The 20,986-nt window shown below is 32.8% G+C and overlaps 1 protein-coding gene and 1 long non-coding RNA gene across 2 annotated transcripts; one reads left to right on the top strand and one right to left on the bottom strand.

The window, feature by feature from the left end:
- Positions 1-23: 23 nt before the first annotated feature.
- Positions 24-14,007, bottom strand: LOC128155518 (angio-associated migratory cell protein-like). The gene is made up of 11 exons (XM_052817273.1): positions 13,839-14,007; positions 9,149-9,268; positions 4,838-4,957; positions 4,429-4,568; positions 3,716-3,860; positions 3,410-3,493; positions 3,123-3,238; positions 2,115-2,191; positions 1,145-1,238; positions 723-877; positions 24-454 (listed from the first exon to the last, which is right to left on the bottom strand). The coding sequence occupies exons 1-11, from the start codon at positions 13,945-13,947 to the stop codon at positions 379-381; spliced, it is 1,236 nt and encodes a 411-aa protein (XP_052673233.1). The 5' UTR covers positions 13,948-14,007; the 3' UTR covers positions 24-378.
- A 104-nt stretch (positions 14,008-14,111) lies between these two features.
- Positions 14,112-16,357, top strand: LOC128155519 (uncharacterized). The gene is made up of 2 exons (XR_008239611.1): positions 14,112-14,261; positions 15,799-16,357. It is a non-coding gene; the product is annotated as an uncharacterized LOC128155519 (long non-coding RNA).
- Positions 16,358-20,986: the final 4,629 nt, after the last annotated feature.

Genomic DNA, 20,986 nt, shown 5'->3' with positions numbered 1-20,986 from the left:
TTTCTTTGGTTTCAATTTATTCTTACTGCTTCATCACAACAAAACCATTAAATAAATATTTTCCACCAATTTAAATTTCACCTAATTTTTACAAAAGAAACCTTAGTACAATACTGGTAAATAAAATCACCTCATCTATTTATATTAATTTGCAAGCAGTGTTTGATTAAACATTATGTTGAAAAGTTAAAATGACTTCTGGAAGCTCATTCAAGGTTAAAGGTTCAAATAAACCAAGTAACAAACATAAACAGTATGTATACGGAACGTGTGTGTAAGCTTCATCAATATCATATCATGAAATTGAAATTTTTAAGCATTAACAAAACGAGGTCCTTTAATTAAACTGATTTAATAAAAACAAGGTTGTACATTTCTTCAACTGTCTGGTTTATGTAATGAAAAAACACGAGCTGTGTTATCTTCTGAAGCTGTCACAAGAGTTTTTCCATCTCTGAAAAGAAAATATTTACAAGTCAAACATATACAGTCATGGTTAAACATAGTTATATATTATAAATTTCAACACTGAGTATTTTGTTTAATGTGTCTGATACATATAGCATATGGTACCTAAAAGCAGAGTTGCATTATGTCAAATACTAGTATACAAAATGTTAAGAATCAATTATACTCAAAATGTTTAGAATCAATTATACTCAAGAATGCACTGTCACAATGACTTGCAGATCCATGTTTCCCAGTACATATCGAAACCTCACCTGGAAATATCAAAGTCCAGCACAGCATCCTGATGCCCCGACCATTCCAAGCAACATTTGCCATTTCTGGCATCCCACATTCTGACCACTCCATCCAGACATGCTGTGTAGACCAGTGGAGAAGTTGTGTCCCATTTCAGCTTTACCACCCCTCCCTATAATGAAGCAAATGTATTTAATGAAAATGTTTTTATTGTGTATGTTCATTTCAGTCCATTTACATTCAAACCTCATCAAACAAATCTGACCCACTATTTCCCAAACTGTTATGAGGATAGCAAAAATCAACAATTATTTTTTTTCAAATTGCTTGACATGCAGAAAAATATTTGTCTCTTTTGTTGAGGGTTTGCCGACTGTTTTTACTCCTTAATTCAACCAGAAATCACTGACATATGAAACATTATAAGTATGACACTAACAATGTGCTGGCAGGTGTTGCGGTTTGTCTGGGTTGGGACATCCCAAATGCTTAACTTTCCTGTAAGAGTCCCTGTGGCAGCAAGTGATGATTGTCTGCAGTGAAAATATACATCATTAAGATAAAGACTTCTTTTTACATCAATGTGACCTTAATGTATCCTCAACAAAAAAGATGGATTTTAATGAAAATAGTGCACATTTACAGGGAAACTTTCAAAGGCTTTAGCATACTGTGGCATACTATAGTCTGTCCCAAGATATTTATGCCGCACTTTTTCTGAAATTATTTAATATTTATAAATACTTCAGACATCAAACTATGTCCATTCAATAGTATGAAAAATCCCAAGATTTCTCCTTAAAAAGGCCCGTCTAGCTTGTCAGGTTTCAATATACAGCTAAAAAATGTAATGTATACGGGGATTTTGTATTGCAACAGACCCAGATGATAACGTTGAAAAATTGTGCAAGGTATTCAAAGTTACTTCTGAATGGAGAAAAGATGTAAACATTTCCCATTATAAATCTCCGTAAGAAATCTGCTTTCATTCCTGTGAATATTTCCGAGTGAAAAATGATAAATTGTTAATGAGGATATCTTGGGAAACATCCCTTTCATCAATTTTAATTGCACTTCTTTCACAGGTTTGTGTACATTTTTTTAAAAATCGTCAAAATGTACAGCATAAATATCTTGGGACAGACTATAGTATGCTCTTTGTCTCACTAACTCCAAATCAGATATAATTTTTTGTGAACAAAATTCTACATCCTTATTGTCGGTACATGTAATGGAAATTTTTTGCTAAATATGATCAAACAGCACATGCATACATCAACCATGGCCACATTAATATACCCAATTAATATCTTTACATTTTATAGATTTATTGAAACAGATAACAAAGGCCTGACACAACAATTGATTTACCCTTCTAAGACAAACATGAGATTTCTTTCAAAACTTACGTGTAAGAGAATGCGCAGCTTTCTACAGAATTTTCATCCTCAGAATTTTCTTCAGCACAATTGAATGTGGTCACCACCTGTAAATGTTAATGACAAATATGCAGGTTATAAGTACATTTCAGCCTTTGTAGGTAGTTGTATTATTGCATAGCCAACAGCTTGAACTAGTAATTACTGTAAACGTATTACATTTGGCTGTGTATTCATTTAGTGTTTTTGGTGGAAAACGCCATCCGCTAAATCAAGTTCACCGCCAAATGTAAAATATATACATGTAAGTAGATAAATAGGTACAATCAGAAATGCATCAAATTAAATCCACGCTAACTTGTTAAATCAAAGTACTGAAGTACTGAAAGCGGGGCTCTTTTGGTGTGTCTTTATGCATATTGTGTTTTAAAGACTGAAAATCTCTCTCTCTTTCTCTCTCTCTCATGCTGTTAATGTCGGCAAAGCGTCAGAGAGCGATTAAATTTTGTAAGCGGCTATTAAAAAAATATGTCTGTCTAGTAGAAAAAAGTTCAACAGTTACTGCCTTGAATTTTGCAACAAGCGTCATATATTCAATCCCCATATCTTCAACGCGCAGCAATGTAGTTCATGAAAATTCATGCGCATTATATGTATCCAAAATACATAGTCTTGTTTTTAAAACACGTTATTAATAAGAAAGCTAAAAAAAAAAATTAGACAGTTCTCTCGATATTAAAAACAAAGAAACAAAATGCCAACACTTTTGACGAAACGTGGCTTTTGTGTAACTCTTTTGTATAGCGGAAGCTTTTACTTTGACGCTGTTTGGTTTTTTTTTTACTTTTGAAGTTGTGCTATTTATAGTAACATTGGCGATTTGCCTGCCTACAGCCAGGACTCTGCTTTCAGCAGAGCCCGGCTAAAAATCATATTCCGCCAAATATCATACATGCTACATGTAAATATACACGTTTACAGTAATCTAACTATTGTAGCATTGGTTTATCAGGAGGTCTGCTTTAGAAGCCAGCTTACCTTGCCTGTACTGGAGTGGATAACCTTTGCGGTGGCATCTGTTGAACCTGTTAGAATCAGGTTATTGTCTGGGTGGCAGTCTATACATACTACTGATGAAGAGTGAATGTCTTTACCTGAAAAAAAGGAAGGTCCAGAAACATGTACTCCCAAATAGGTCAAATTTGGTCCTAATGCTTCTATTCATTTACCTGGTTGCTTTTTTAACTTGACATCAACTTCCTAAAAAAGTTTGAATATTTTTTTTAAATTAAATATGTCACATTTTTGAACAATCAGTTACAAACCATTCACATTTTGTAAACAAGATGCCGTTTTCATATCCCAGATTTTAACTGAGCCATCTTCATATCCAACACACACCCTCTTTCCTAAAATATAAAATATACATGCGAATGTAATGAAGTTAAATCTTGAACCTGTTAGCATCCTTACACATACCTTGGAGATAGCTGAACATCAAAAATCATTTTTAAGGCATCTGAATCATAGCATAATATAGAATGAAATGTTATTTCTTCATTCAAGGATTTTTACAAGATAGTTTTTTTACAAATGTAAACCCTAAACCATTCCCTGAATATCAAACTCACCGTCTGGCATCAAACATCCACTTCCTGCTGACAATCCATGTCCTTTAAATGTTTTACAGTCTCCACTAGGAATCTTCCACATCCAGGTGGTTCCATCTTGTGTTCCCACGATCAAAACATGGGCCATTTGATGCCACTGCAACCACTGAAATCAAACAGTCTATGAGTCACACTCCAGGAATATACAAATACAGATACAGGGTATATTTAACATGTCTCATATAAAGCCATTCATTGTTGAAATTTACAAAATAACTTCACTGTTTCTTTGGAAAAGAAGGTGAATAGTCACAAGTACCAAAATTAAGTGCACATTCACTAATAATTGAAACAGAGATACATTTGCCATAAAATCAAACTAATACGGTAATTCCTATAGAAAAATGTACATGCCATGCTTGTAAATTCTTTGAGGGAAAGTTTGAAAACAAAAATGCTTGTAAATTATCAAATTATAAACTATATTAATAAATTATCTGCATGTACTGATCACAGCAGAGAGGATCAGAAAACCTTGACTTGGGAAGATGTAGGATTACATTACTGCAAAATCATTACACAAATATCTTAATAGATGCCTCCATGCAGAGAAAATAAATCCATGGACTATGACTTACTTTCTGTAGTACATGTAATTATTTTATAATGTAGTTTTTTTGCTTTCTTGTCTGAACAAGACCAACAAGGTGATGTCAATAAACTGTATTATGTACCTCAATATCTGAACATTCAAATGACCAGACTTCTTTGCCTGTGTCCACTTTCCAAACTTTGATCAGTCCACCAAGATCAGCAGACGCTGCATACACTCCATCATGGCTGAATCCTACGGAGGTTACAGAATCCTTGTGCCCTACAAGTTGTGTCAAGTAATTTGATTTTTAGCCAGATGTTCATGGTATATGTATTACTTTTAAAAAAATATAATGTTATTGCATTTATGCACATTATAATTGTATCAAATTTCAAATTTTGGTAAATAAGTTAAAAGATTAAAAAAAAAAGTTTCTGTGATGAAATCAAACCACAATCTTATATTGATAAGAAAAAAATAGTTGAGATAGAGAAAATCTTAGTGATTATTACTCTATACCAATTGGAATGCATTTTAGAATTACCCACCATCACACTGAAACTTGGTCTCCCCTGATGAAGCAGACCAGACATAAGCTGTGTCATCCTGACCTCCAGTTATCACAAGGTCACAGGTGTTATTATCAATCCGGGCAGTGAAAACAGAATCTGCAAATAAAAACATGCATATGATGAAACTGGTTAATAAGACATACCCGGTAACACTCTCAGTTTCTTGAGCTCTTCCATCAAACAGCAGAGCTAATTGTGGAGCATTCTTCCCTCCCATGTTTGAATCAAAATATTACTCATTAACTCCTCTCAATTCTGCGTAGTGACCATGGGTCAATTCATCAAACTTCTCTCTTTTCATACATATTCATCATCATCTCGGTCCACTATTAATGAGAGAATAAAACTTTTTTTTCGAAATATGAAAAAGATCATGCTATGAAAACATCCAGCTGTTAAAAGAATGAATGTAAGTTTTAATGCCATTGGTAAGATTTCCTTCACAAATCCTTGAGGTACCGTTAACCTTTTTGAAATTGGTATACATTATATACTGGCCAAAATTTCTAATTTGTTCTAAAATTTTACTGCTTTTATATAGGAATAACGTGAATTCTACAGCGAACCGTACGCGCATAATTTTCGCGCTTATAACAATTTGTAATGTTACCCGTTGCTAAGTGCGTTGCTAATGCTGAGGGTAATAGAACGGATTATGAACTGCATCTTAACCAATCAGATTTCAGTATTTAACATAAGGGTATAACAATATATTATATCATTTTAAACAATTGTGTTTCACATCATACAATACTTTATCATAGGAATCATGTTATATCATTTAACAACAACCACATCTATCTATCAAGCAGGTTTAAGTGAGGCATCTTTGATAATGGAGATCAGGCTCTGCATCTGAAACAATCTCTGCATTTCATTTATAATATAGTTAAATCAACTATGCAAGCTATCATCTATAAAACATGTGACCTGTTCCAAAAAACTAAACCTCATCCAGCATCCGAAACCTATGGCTCAGATTCAACATTTAAGCCTGTCTGGTGCATCAGTATACATAAGACGCATCTCCGCAGCATTGTTAAGGCGTCCCGATGCTAAAATACGGCTGGAAAACGATATTATTTGAATCATGGCAAAAATAATTTTACCGGGAGTATTTCTTTAAATCTATGTTACATTTATTGACATCGATGTTAAACATTATATTTGATGCATTTTTGTGACGTCACATGTACTTCGTAATCACGTGACAGGCGAATCCTAATATTGCAAATGATCTAGTTAAAACGCATCGGCGCAGGTGATTAATGACATTAGATCATACATATTTTTAAGAAAAATCCTTTGTTAAGTCATAAACTTTGAAGTTCTTGCTTGGGAAAGAAATAGATATTTCGTTTATAGAAGATATTGTTGAAACATTCCACAAAATCATCAAAATAATGCACATTTTTACTAATCAAAAGCGATTTACAAAGAATTGGGGTAAATCCGTAGGTTTCCGCAGCACGATTCACATTGGTACTTATATTCTCTACCAATTTTACGTAAAATATTCTAAAATTGTGTTGATCTTTCACCTGCGCCAAGCTGGTTTTACATGCATTAAAATTTCTTCATTCAGTTGTTTACACGTAGCAGGGAGAGTTTCCAAACCACTAGTTTATAAATAGTCTTTTACTTAAAACAAAGCTTTAAAACTGCCGATTATTTGATACTGGCTTTTAATATGAATGAATTCTGTACGTCTAGAATTAACTGCAGCATCTATATAAAGGAAACATGCGGTATTATACTGGTTTGATATAATTCACTTTTAACGTTAAGATACATTCCCTGAGAACTATCGACAGGAATGCAGATCGTGACGTCAAAGTTAATTATGACGTCATATCGTATGAAGTACAGGCAAGTGACTTTCTACATATCGCATCGGGAAGCCTTAACATGCCCGCGTCCATGCAAGTTTGGTGAAGGTAGGACCAGTAATAACTAAGATATCATCATCAGAGGGCACCAGTAATTAAAACATTAACCTCCTCCAGCATCCGCAACCTATGGCTTAGATTCAGAATCCATGCCTTTCAGGTGCATCAGTTTAATAAGACACACCATCCATTCAAGTTTGGTGAAGTTAGGACCTGTAATAACTAAGATATATTTTTTAACCATCCTTGATAATGGAGATCAAGCTCTGCATCTGAAGCTATCTCTGCGATTCATTCCTATTACAGTTTAATCAACTATGCAAGTTTGAAATAGTACTATTATCTATGTAACATGTGACCTGTTGAAAAAATATTAACCTTATCCAGCATCCGAAACCTATGGCTCAGACTCAGCATTCAAGCCTGTCGGGTGCATCAGTATAAAAAAAACACCATCCATGGAAGTTAGGACAAGTAATATCACAAGTAGTATCATAAGACGCACCAACCATAAAAGGACCAGTAGTAACTAAGATATTATCATCAGAGGGCACCTGCAACAAAAACTTTAACCAGCTCTTAAAACCTTAACCACCTCCAGCATCCGAAACATATAGCTCAGATTAAGCATTCAAGCCTGTCTGGTGCATCAGTATCATAAGACACACCATCCATGCAAGTTTGGTGAAGTACGGACCAGCAGTAACTTAGATATTGCTATCAAAGGGCACCTGCAACAAAAACTTTAACCTGCTCCGAAAAACCTTAACCTCCTTCAGCATCTGAAATTTAGGACCAAGATTCAGCATCCAAGTCTTTCAAGTCCGTAAGTAGGTCCAGATGCATCATCCATGCAAGTTTGGTGAAGATAGGACAAGTAATAGCTTAGATACAAGACCTGCAACAAAAACTTTAACCAGGTCCGGACGCCGACACCGAGGGTATAGCATAAGCTCCCCTTGACTTCGTCTCGGTGAGCTAAAAATGCGAAGCATGTTTGCCCTTCAAGATCAGTTGGCGTGGTCAAAGCAGAGCGTGGTTCACAAAAGGTTTGTTTGTGTTGAAGACCAGTCATGAAGGATAAAACGTCATGTAACGACACATCAACATGACCGCTACATTAGGGTAACTCACATTTCTGATAGACACCGTACAACACGCGCGAATGCACGGCACATTTTAGACCATATCATGGGCTTTTATGGGCAGGACGATATAAATCCAAAAGTGAAAAGGTCCTCGGCATCCGAATTTAGCAGAACTAGACCACATAAACAAATGAAATAACCTTCCACAATTCAATCGTGGGATCTCTTTGAGTTGCTGTTATTAATGCCAACGAGGAACGTATGAGGTTTTAATGTTGTGATTTTTATTTCTTAGGGTACCTGAACTTTATTCAATTTTCATAAAGCCCTAAAATAAATTTTGATTGAGTGATTGAGTTTTTAATCAAATGCTTTGTTATTATTTATTCTTCATATTTTATCATTGTCACTTTAAAAATGATTGAAATAATAATAGTATAATACAAATACTTGCCTGGGGCATTAGAAATTTTGACACATTTGTGTCAGAGAACAAGAAGAGTTTAGTCATACATATATAAATCATCCCACAATCAGTGTATAATTGATATGCACCAAATTTTAGAATACCCTCAGGGGGTGGGGGGATTTGACAGTTACTGTAAATTCCTAATTAAACGCGAGGAATTAATATCTGCGTAAAATCGTGAGAAGCCTGTCACGCAAATCTTAAAATCTCGCTTTTAATTTTCAGACATATGTAAACTACATAAAACTATGATAAAATTTCGGTATTCGCGATTTTATATTCTCGCGATTTGATGGAAAACCGTTGAATGGCGGAATTAAGTACTCGCGTAAAATAAAGAATCTACAGTATCTTTCACTAGATAATTTTAAAAAGAATTAAATTTATTTATCCTATTAAAAGTTCTCTTTTATCAGAGGATGTACCTTGAGTAGGAATAGTGTATTAAGGACAGATGGGACGTTCCTCAGTTTTATATAATTTTCTTTGATAGATTATTTCTTCTTTATTTGCATGAAAACCTGGTAATGCCCAAAAAATCAGGGTTTTTGAATTTTTCTTTTTATTGCATACAAAATGCAATTAAATGCTTTTTTTTTTAAAGTCAAAACTTATATTTTCGATTAAAACCATATATCAAAATAAAAAAAAATTATGTAACAAGAAAATCCAAACTTGGCGTAACGCAATGGAAATCTTCACATTTTGGAGATAGAAAAAAGAGAAAATAATGGAAAATAGGTCGCGTCTGACCTTTATTGTAAGAAATAGTGCATTAATGTCATCTATTATAATTTAAAAAGGAATGTAGGTGTTGAGCTGCAGTATGAACCAGCAATACCTGCATGTTTCTTGTAAACAAATGTAGAATCATCCCTGTATGTTACTTCATCTTCAAACTCATCCGAGTTATACTGCAACTCATTCTCCAAGTCCATCTCATTGATGTCAGCTGACAGACCTATCAAAAGGAAATTTTGAATACATTCAGAACCTATAATTATTCTTATTACTTCACACTATGCTGGCATTAACAAACAGTGGTGGTCTAGAATGTTAACTGTAACTTGTCTGAATTTATACAATATGATGTCTTAAATAGTATGATAAAATACCGTAAGATTTGATGTCAAAATCTGTATTCCACTTAATAGTTTAAAGGGTATGTATTGTAATGTTAAAAGTAAATTCTAATTTTTTTTAGTTACAAAACTTAATTTTCTTTACATAGATAGGGTCACCATGGTCATTTACACTAAAAATAATGAATTAAATAATATCAGGAGTATCTTTCTATATAACAAGGCAATATTAACTTTAACCTAATATAAATTCATGACAGTTCATAAACTTAACATACTCAACTAAAAAACGTTGAAACATGCGTACACAAAGTATTTTCCAAAGATATTGCTACATATCCATAAGTCTGAAATTTATAGGCCAGATTAATTGAATTTATCGATAGATCTAATTCTCAAATTAAATTTAAGAATATTATTGAGGTATTTTAAAGCCACTTTAAAAGAACAAGAGGCCCAGGGGCCATATCGCTCACCTGAACAACAATTGCCTTAATTCTGATCAAATTAGCATTACAGTATCAAAATATCCTGACAACTGCGTACAGTAGATCTTGCTAAAAAAAATTGAAAATCTGCCAATTTTATCCACGTCTTATTTTTTGGTAAATACCAAGCCCCTTTTGTTGTTGTAACTGTAAGAAGATTTTTCTCTATTCCTATATACTCCCCTCCCATTTCGTGGCCCCACTTTTCTCTAGAGAATCATGGTTTCATCAAACATAAATCTGCATAACCTGTGCTTTCACACTAAGTACTGAGTTTTGGACCAAAAACTTTCCCAAAATATTTTTTAAGATTTTCTCTATTTATTCCTATGTAAAACTTGATCCCCCAATTATGGCCCCATCCTACCCCCGGGGACCATGATTTGAACAAACTTGAATCTACACTATCTGAGGATGCTTCCACTCAAATTTGAGCTTTCCTGGCCTAATAGTTTTTGAGAAGAAGATTTTTAAAGATTTTCTCTATATATTCCTATGTAAAACTTGATCCCCCTCTTGTGGCCCCTCCCTACCCCCAGGGATCATGATTTGAACAAACTTGAATCTACACTACCTGAGGATGCTTCCATTTTAATTTGAGCTTTTCTGGCCTAATAGTTTTTGAGAAGAAGATTTTTAAAGATTTTCTCTATATATTCCTATGTAAAACTTGATCCCCCTCTTGTGGCCCCTCCCTACCCCCGGGGACCACGATTTGAACAAACTTGAATCTACACTACCTGATGATGCCTCCACACAAGTTTAAGCTTTTCAGGCCATTTACCAGTAGTTTTTGAGAAGAAGATTTTTGAAAAATACCAACAAATTTTCAATAATTCTCAATTATCTCCCCTTTAAAGAGGGTGTGACACTTCATTTGAACAAACTTGAATCCCATTCACCTAGTGGTGCTTTGTGCCAAATTTGGTTGAAATCTGCCCAGTGGTTCTTGAGAAGAAGATGAAAATGTGAATAGTTAACAACAACGACAACGACAGACAACGGACAAATTGTGATCAGAAAAGCTCACTTGAGCCTTTGGCTCAGGTGAGCTAAAAAACTATACACATAACACAATGCCTCAAACATTTTCATTGGCCTGCCTTACACTTATTAAATTATGTGACAAAATAAATTAAATGAATTAAAATGCTTTAATAATCTTTAAATAGCTCAATCATATGTATCGAGGAAGAAAAGAATGTTTCTGTTTTTAAAAGTTTTAGGATAATTTATTAATGGTGGAGCCTTTTCTTTTGTAGAATTTTCACTTCAGTATGGGATATTCATCATGATATTACTCTGGTGGAAAGCTGATAACTTTATCCATTAACGACCAATTAAATCTAAGTCATCTGTACTACGAAATCAGATGATCTCATCTGAAAAAAAAGACACATTCATGTATGCAAACATAACTAAAATTAAATCGATAAACTACTGTAAAGTTAATGCATTGTTTACATCTTTTGGTCTTTGTGACATCATAAATCCACAAAATCAAGAAATGTATGCGGGGAACAATTTTTCACGGGTGCTGAGTTTTCACAGTAATATCTCAGTAATGCAAGGGCAGAAAAATCTAACTACTCATGAAAAAGCTAACAAAGTGAGAACATTTCTTCAGAAATATGAAACAATTGTTACTTGCACTCATTTGAATGTTCACATTTAATAGATTTTAAGAGGATTCCAGTGATTTCCGCAAATTTCTGGTATTCCTGAGGTGAACTGACGTTACAATCACTTTTAAGGTGGAATGCTACACCAAAATTTTATTTTATGAATCGTTAGAGTATTATTTTTTAAGCAAGATGGCGTTGTTAAAAGAAGGATTTTTTAGCATTTTTTACGAAAAGGTGGAAAATCTGTTTTGGTTGCAAGTAATGCACTCTAGAGTTTAAAATTTGATGTGAATAAATGTATAATATAAATATCTAATAAACCATGTCCAGTAATGTCAACAAGATGTTTTTTTATTTTTAATATTAAATTATTTATGAAAATAAATTTGATAAAAACATCTTTAAAGTTTTGTTCATATTTTTCAAACCTATGGATATAAAATCTTTTAAGGTGGTATGGGACAGTGTCCGACACTTCCATGTTGTGATGTATTGTTTATCAAAATAAACAATAAAATAAAGTGTAATTATATAAGTAGTTTCTTTCCAAAAATGTTCACCTTACTCCGTAGGGCAGTGGGTTAGAGGGTTTACTACGAACCTGTAAGTCATGAGTTCGAATCCCCCTGGGGTTTTTACAATTTTTACCTTTTCAAATATTTTTAAAAGATTTTTTTTGGTTAAATATTGTAAAATTTGAAAATTCTAAACCGGTGAAAGTTTTTCAATCCTTTTCTTTAATCCACATAAATATCAACAGATGTCCCATACCACCTTAAAGAGACGTGTCTTATGGAGAAGAAATATAAGGCAATCACTTTTTAAAAAGAAATTGCACCGGTGCATCACGATACTTATTTTGACGATATTTGGATCGATACATTTACTATTTATACAACGATACCTTAGCGAACTTTTTTTTATTTTTCAAAAATATCCGAGCTTCATATTTCGACTATTTTTAGTCTGCGCGCCTAATATGAAAGTATAAAGATGGCGGAAAACCTCGTAAAGTTGTCAAAATTGTTAGGAAGCTTAATCTGGAGTGTGGACAACTTTTGGATTACTTGTTTATGAAAAAGTAGTGTATATGAGACTAAAGTAATTTGTAAATTGTGCAACGCTCATTTTAAATATATCAAAATAACTTTGGACATGCAGTAATACATCGACATGTTGAATAAATTTTTAACCCTTATTCATGTTTTCATTTAGTTGCAATGTATCGTGATATGTATCGTATCGCATCTCATGTATCGTGATATGTACCGAATCAGCTAAGTACAGAATCGTCCCAGCCCTAATCTAAATTGCAAAAAATTGAAAATCAGCAATATTTCTTCATGTGACAAGAAATCAATTGAATTTTTAATTGCTCTCCTAATTTACAAACCACATTCCAACCAAACATCCTAGTTTTTGGGTGAAATTGTTATATATTTAAAATTCCTATCATTCAAGTCGGGATCAGTTTAATAATGATTGGGTGTGGTTCAATTTTGAAAATTTGCCATATCTCTAAAATTTCGCCAGTTTGATTCAATTTCTTTTTAAAAAATAAATGCCTTACAATTCTTTTCTATAGAATATGTTGCTTTATTAAATTTTATCCATAGGTTTGAAAAATATTATCAAAAGAAGTTTTTTTATTTTCATATATATTCTTTTTATCAAAAATATAAAACGTCTTATTGTCATTACTGGACATGATTTAATAGATATTTATATTATGCATTTATTCACATCAAATTTTAAACTCTACAGTGCGTTACTTGCAATCAAAATAGATTTTCTAATTTTTCGTAAAAAATGCAAATAAATTCGCATAAAAATTAAGGGCATATATCTTTCTTTGAACAACGCAGTTTTGCTTCAGAAATGATACTTAAACGATCCATAAAATAAAATTTTGGTGTAGCATTCCACCTTAAAAAGGGAAAAAATTCTGAATTGAACATTATGTTAAAATCTTTATTATTCAAGGACATTTTATCCGAAATTAAACTAGTTCTACAGTACCCATAGAATCATATATCAATTTAAAAAAGAGGTATGTACATACTGTAGCGTAAAAATTATGGATAACAAAAAGAAAATATATTGAATTTTTAAATTCATTTACTTTTTTGCATTCATTTTTAAAGTCATACAATTTTATTATTAATTTATTATTTTGATACCTATATACATATATATTTAATCATAGGATGCGCTCGCCCCAAACGGTCGCACCGTAAACTAAAACATTATTGAAATTGAGAGACTGACAGCTGAGCCTCTTTTTAAAATGTTTTTCATACGATGATATCACACTGAAAACTTTCATATCATTTTACCATCATCTCCAACGACTTCGTCATCGTCCGAAAGAGGTTCAGTGTCATCAATTTCTATAATTTCAACAACCTCTTCAGAATCACGATCTTGCTCAGGATCTGGGTCCATATTTTCTTACAACTCGCGTGCAATAACAGAGTCGTCATCAAACTGGTGTTTGAATTTCGTTCATCTTTTAGCTCGTCGTTAAACATTTTGGTGATGGTGACTCTGAATTATTAATCTAGTTCATTTGTGTGGTTTTTTAAATAGCGACGACACAGGAAAACTTAAGTTTTACTTTAACACTGTATTTTTTAACTCAGTTGTTACTTCGCCTAAAAGTGTTGACATTCTGAGAGTTTAATCATGAGTAATTACAGAAAGAAAGGGGGTGAAAACATTTATACAGCTCTCAGAACAAAGAAAGTTATGACTTCCATGTAAGTAGACGTTTGATATGTGTTTAACAAACATTTTTAGAGTATTGCATAAGCACAGATGCACGGCACTTTTTGTATGCTTGCAGGTTTTAGCTCACCTGAACTGAAAGTCAAGTGAGCTTTCCTTTTTATTATTTTTAAGGCGTTATCTGTCCGCCTGTTCATGTGAAATTTTTTCCTGATTCTTAAAAACCACTGGACCAAATTTAACCAAACCTTGGTAAAAAGCACCCCAGTCATGCCTTCTTTCAAGGGGAGATAATTTAGAATTTAAATATTGTGCTGGCATTTTTAATAAAAAAAATTCTTCACACTAACAATTTGGCCTAGAAAGCTGAATCTTTTGTGGAAGTATCCTCAGATAGTGTAGATTCGTGGAGGTAGGGTAGCACCTTGATAGGGGTGCATTTTTATATTTATGATTAAATAGATAAAACTTTTGAAAATCTACTTTTCAAAAAAATTGCACCAAAATACTGCATTCTTAGGTAATGTTTATGTTTGTTCAAATCATGATTTGGGGTGGGGCCACAATTGGGGGTTGAGTTTTCACATTGAAATTGTACAAAGGAATGAATCGAGAAATATTTCTTTTAAAATTGTTCTATCAAAAGCTTAAACAACAAAAGAGGCTCAATGTTGAAAAAAGAATATGTGTCAGGCAAAATATTTGAAAATCATTTTAAACAAGATTTTATTAATTGTTATGATATATTATTTTTGGTACCATAAAGTTGATTTGATAAAAGGTGTGGCTACAGTTGCTCATGTGAGCAATATGGCCCATGGGCCTCTTGTTATTTTTACCATATAATTACTCCGAGAAATCTTGGTAAAAATTTCTTTCAACACAAACATATATATACACCCTGGTATATATTTTCCAGTAGACAAGGCTTGTGCAATGCTTTCTACTTTGTTTCCCGTTGTGGGGTCAAACCAAAGGTTATTAGGAACATTCCCCTTCTTTATGATTCCAAAGATTTGTAGTGTCCTGTTATAAAATATCTTTGAAATTAATTCCTTCCTGCAATGTCCTGGTATCCTCACACAGGAGCAATCTGAATACAAGACAGAAATAGATTTAAATGTCAAATCGCAAAGTTATTAACCCTTCAACTATAAAAGGCTACTGCAAGAGACCTAATATTTTCCCATGGTATGCAACTTAATATTAAAAGTACCGGTATCTTCAAGGAAACTTGCAATGGAAATTGTTATAAAAATGGTAAAATACTATCAATTGTTGCCCGTGGGGGTCTAGAAATTAGTTGTTATAGCATTAAATTTGTTAGAGTCATGTTTGTTATATACAGCAATTTTATATTTTAAATTATTAGGTTTATATAACAACTTTGCCAAGACATGAATAAGAAATTATTATAGCCGTAAATTGGCTATATCCGTGTTCATTATATTTGAGTTTTGCCTATACCATAAACTGTTTTTTAAACGGCCACTTTGTAAATTAATTGTATACACTAATGTTACAGTATTTTGTATTTGAATTACACATTTTTTCACTTACTTTTTTCAGGCTTTTTGTTGGAGTTATCTCATTTCCCATATTTTACTTTGTGAAAGAATGGCTATTAAAACAGAAAAAAGTAATCAATGAAGAAAGAAGAAGAGTGATTAAAGAAATAAGAATGAAACAACAGGAAGAATATGATGAAATGCTAAGACGTGAACGTGAAAAGTCTTCAAGTTGATCAGGAATACAGATGTTCAATTTAATTTAAGATATGTTGACTGGATGTCATTCAACTTGGATCAAGTGTTTGTTGTGTGAATGTATAAAAATTGGCAGATCAATCATTAGCTCTTCTGAAATGTTTAGGTAATTATTACTTATTGTTGAGGATAAAACCTTTTCATAAACAGTGATCTACCTTACCAGAAAAATTACCATTGCCTGTCCATACTTTAAGTCAGACAGATGCTGATAGTGTATATATTTATTTATAAATTTCATTGTCTTTTTATATATTTTTATGTTTTGATTTGTGTACAAAGTTTTGTAACTATGTGTACTTTGTACATACACTGGGTATAATAGAAAATGAATCATTATTATGATAAACATTTTGATGATTTCTTGTTTGTTTGTTGTTGTTTTTTTATTTACCAGATTTTTTTTTCGTTAAATGAAAGAGTTGGTCTGTTACTTTTTATAGTTAAATACATGCATGGATTAATGCAGTTCCAGATGGATAACATATGGGACCAATCAGAATTGGTTTTAGTCTTAAAAATGCAGAGAGAAAAAATATTGATAAACAAAACAGTAACAAGGGAAAGCACTCCATTCAGAGGTAATTTAATGCTGAGAAAAAAATATAAACATTGACAAGGGGAAGAACTCAATTCTTTTACACAAGATATAGAAACTATAAAGTATATTAGCATTATTTGTTATAAAGGACAAAATTCAAATAAAATTGACAAAGAATGTATCATTTAAACAATAAATTGCTTTTTGCGGTGGTCCATTTGAATATGAAGGTAGTCGGCATTGCTGAAAAAAAAATAACCAGCAAAGTGGTGGTGGTCATGTTATTTTTTTTTTACAAAGATTGCATGACCCAATTCTTTCTTTTAACATCTCTATGAGATAAGAATATTTTAAATTTTTCAATTAAAAAAAAAATTTAGTTTGATGGAAATCGCTTTAATTGTCAGCCTATAATATGACATTATAATGTACATATGAGTGGGGAACCTTCAGCGTAATGTAAATAACTTGTTATGCAGATCCAAGTTTACATATTTCAAGTTAAAAAGAATTGACAGTGAACACATGGTTGTTGTACAATGTGATAGTGTTTACTGGATCCTATTTACGGGATTGCTTAAAAATGGTCACAATGGAAATCATATTGAATGAATTTTCTTTTGTCAATGTATTAAGAACTACATGTATATTACTCATGTGACAGAGGCCATTGTTTAGTTAACTTTGAAATAAAATATATATAGTGTTATATATATATATATATATATATATATATATATATATATATATATATATATATATATATATATATATATATATATATATATATATATATATATATATATATATATATATATATATATATATATATATATATATATATATATATATATAGGTACTTGACATGGTTTGCGGGTCATGATCCATAAACATGGGTTGTGGGACCCTGCATTTGCGGTAGGCTTATTACAAAAGGAAACGCATTTTTAGGAATAGTTTTTGATGAAGAAGCCAAATATAAGATGAATATAAAGATTACTCATATTTGGTTTCAAAGTTTTAGATAACGTTGTGGGTCACCACATTGTGGGTATACATACCCACAGTGATATATAGTAGATAATATATATAACATACTTGTGGGTAGGAACCCACAAACCATGTCATGGCAATATATATATATATAGATTCTTTATGGGATATATCCCACAAACCATGTATGGGTGCTAAAACAATGATATATAGCATACAGCTGAATATGATTTGTATAGGAGCACAAAATACAAAATATCATTTTATCAGACTTATATATATATAGGCTTTTTTTAACCCTTTCGCTGCCACGTCAAAAAAGACGTTATTACGCTTCAGTGCCAAGCATGACGTTATCAAATTCATGTTTTGACGTAACAATCTGACACAACGCGCCGTACCATTTTTTAGCGTTGCGGGATGCAGTTTTGTGTTTAATCAATAATTTCTATTGTTATATTCAGTAGTATATTCTCACTATATAACTCTATATAGACGAATAGTCAATAATTGTAATATCAGCTCGTCCGAAAAATATTGACCGGTCAATATTTTTTAGATATTGACCGGCTAGGAATAATATCTAGAGAACATTCCCTCTATTTCAAATAATCGCCTCTGATTTGTTGATTCGTAAACGGTGACGTAAATAATTCTTCGCGACTCCAAAACAAGGTGACGTCATAATAGACAGTCAGTCAAGGCAAGTAAACAACGAACGCGCAATGCAACGGTTTGCTATCATAACGGATATAAGGATTTGCGAATTACTGTGAAGTAAAATCAGGTAGAACACCTGTCTGATAATTCTTACGGTCGGCGGAATATCACAAGTGACCGTTTGATGCTGAGGATATTTTGGAAATGAACTTTGCACAAAATTGATTTCGTGAATTCTTTGTTGAGCTGAGAAAATTACGGCGATCTGTTTTCAATTAATTTCCTAAATTTTGGTTTGTTTCTTCATATAACAAAACAAATGTTGACTGTGTTTTCGGGCAACATTGATTATATTAGCCCCCTTGGGACGAAAATATTGGCCTCCGCTTCGCGTCGGGCAATATTTCGTCCCTCGGGGGCTAATATAATCAATGTTGCCCTCAACCCCAGTCAATATTTGTATATTGTTATATTCAGTAGTGTATTCTCACTATATAACTCTATATAAACGAATAGTCAATAATTGTAATATTAGCTCGTCCGAAAAATATTGACCGGTCATTATTTTTTTGATATTGACTGGCTAGGAATAATATCTAGAGAACATTCCCTCTATTTCAAATAATCGCCTCTGATTTGTTGATTCGTAAACGATGACGTTAATAACTCTTCACGACTCCAAAACAAGGTGACGTTATAATAGACAGTCAGTCAAGGCAAGTAAACAAAGGACGCGCAATGCAACGGTTTGCTATCATAGCGGATATAAGGATTTGCGAATTACTGTGAAGTAAAATCAGGTAGAACATCTGTATGTAAATTCTTACGGTCGGCGGAATACCACCAGTGACCGTTTGATGCTGAGGATATTTTGGAAATGAACTTTGCACAAAATTGAATTCGTGAATTCTTTGTTGAGCTGAGAAAATTACGGCGATCTGTTTTCAATTAATTTCTAATTTCTTAAATTTTGGTTTGTTTCTTCATATAACAAAACAAATGTTGACTGTGTTTTCGGGCAACATTGATTATATTAGCCCCCTTGGGACGAAAATATTGCCCTCCGCTTCGCGTCGGGCAATATTTCGTCCCTCGGGGGCTAATATAATCAATGTTGCCCTCAACCCCAGTCAATATTTGTATAATGTTATTATCGAAAACAATGGCTTTTTATCTTTTTCTCTGTCATTTCAAATAAGACGTTACGCCATTCTTTTTTTTTCTTTCTTTTTAAGCGTCGCCAAATGAAAAAGAAATGTAAAGAAAACCACGTCTTTCAAAAAATACGAATTACTTCATTAATGATGCATGTTCCCAATCTTTAACAAATACGTGCAGTTTTTAGACGGTGGCTATAAATAGCCACGGTCTATTGCTACGGTCCTGACCGGAAGAGTATTTCTCACGGGGACCCTAGCGGATAACGAACGATAACTCTGTTAGGTATGCAGTGTTACACGCAATGTTTTATCTATGTGTCGATTTCAGTATGATAACTAATTTTAATCTTATCAGATATTTTAAGCATTATAGCTGCTAATCATTTTGTACATATATGTAAATAATTTATGAAATTGTGTTTAATTTTAAATGAGCCGTTACCCTGTCTGCTTACGCGGTATCGATAATTTATGCACCAACTGCCAGTTGTGACGTTAAACTCTGTATCAGGACTGCATAAACTATATCGCTGCGATAATTGGCTAAGAGATCTCACAATAATCGCTTCTTGTTTTTTTTTTTAAATGTAAACAATTGTCAGAAACACACACAATTTAAAAAGGTTTGCCATTTCATATTTCAGCAAGTATGCTGCATCGATAAATTCATTCATTTTCAACGCATTAATTTTAGCTGAGGAAGAATATTTTTATTTTTTTTTGTAGCTTATTCTAAAGAATTCACAAGAGATACTGATAATGAATATTAGATAAAATACATTTTATTGAACTTCAACCGATCAATGGCCAATCTAATTAAAATTAGATGTTTGATCCGCTCGCTTACTCGCTACACAAACGTCGCGAGTAAGCGAGCGGATCAAATATCTAATTCTAATTAGATTGATCAATGGCACACTTTCTTCTACAAGTGTTCATGTGTTCTTTTTACAAACAAAAAACTTGAAATTTAGGATACAAATGTGTTTAATTTTGGACTATCCTGTGATTTACCTAATTTTGTAACCCATTCAGTCTGTAGGAACATTAATATTATTACAGGCACCTCAATATTCATCAGACAATATTTACCACTGATGTTGACGCTTTACTTGCTGTTGACTTTCTCTCAAACACGCTAACCGATCGACCTCGCATTTGTAAAAATCACGTGCAAATCAAGTCGCTATTTTACATGTACATATATAAACAAACAACAGTTTACGATGTTTCAAAGAGTTTCAGTTCATAAGCAAATAAGGGATTGAAGACATACTGTAAAACGTCTTATGGATTTCACGGCGTATCAGCTCGTGTATCTCTAATTTGCAGCAAACGCTAGCTTTTTTGTGAGAAAAAACAATCGGTTCAACTCATGCAATATTCCATATACATTTATGGTACATTGTGAACGGTAATGCAAGATATAATAATTTTGTTCACTTAACAGTTTCTGACGAATTTTTCACACTAAACTGAAATAACGCAATTTGATGAGCGAAGTACAATCTGTGACTTAAATCCATATGCACCCGTCTCTGCTATTAGAGAACCTTTTCTTTGGTTTTGGGGGATTTTTTCGCAAACAGATAACATTTATTTCACATGTACGTAAATATCAACCCTTTTGTTCTCAA

The sequence above is a fragment of the Crassostrea angulata genome, chromosome 7 (genome assembly GCF_025612915.1).
Source record: "Crassostrea angulata isolate pt1a10 chromosome 7, ASM2561291v2, whole genome shotgun sequence".
Taxonomy (NCBI): Eukaryota; Metazoa; Mollusca; class Bivalvia; order Ostreida; family Ostreidae; genus Magallana; species Magallana angulata.
Note: the sequence above shows the minus strand (reverse complement) of the source record. Positions and strands in the feature narration are given on the sequence as shown.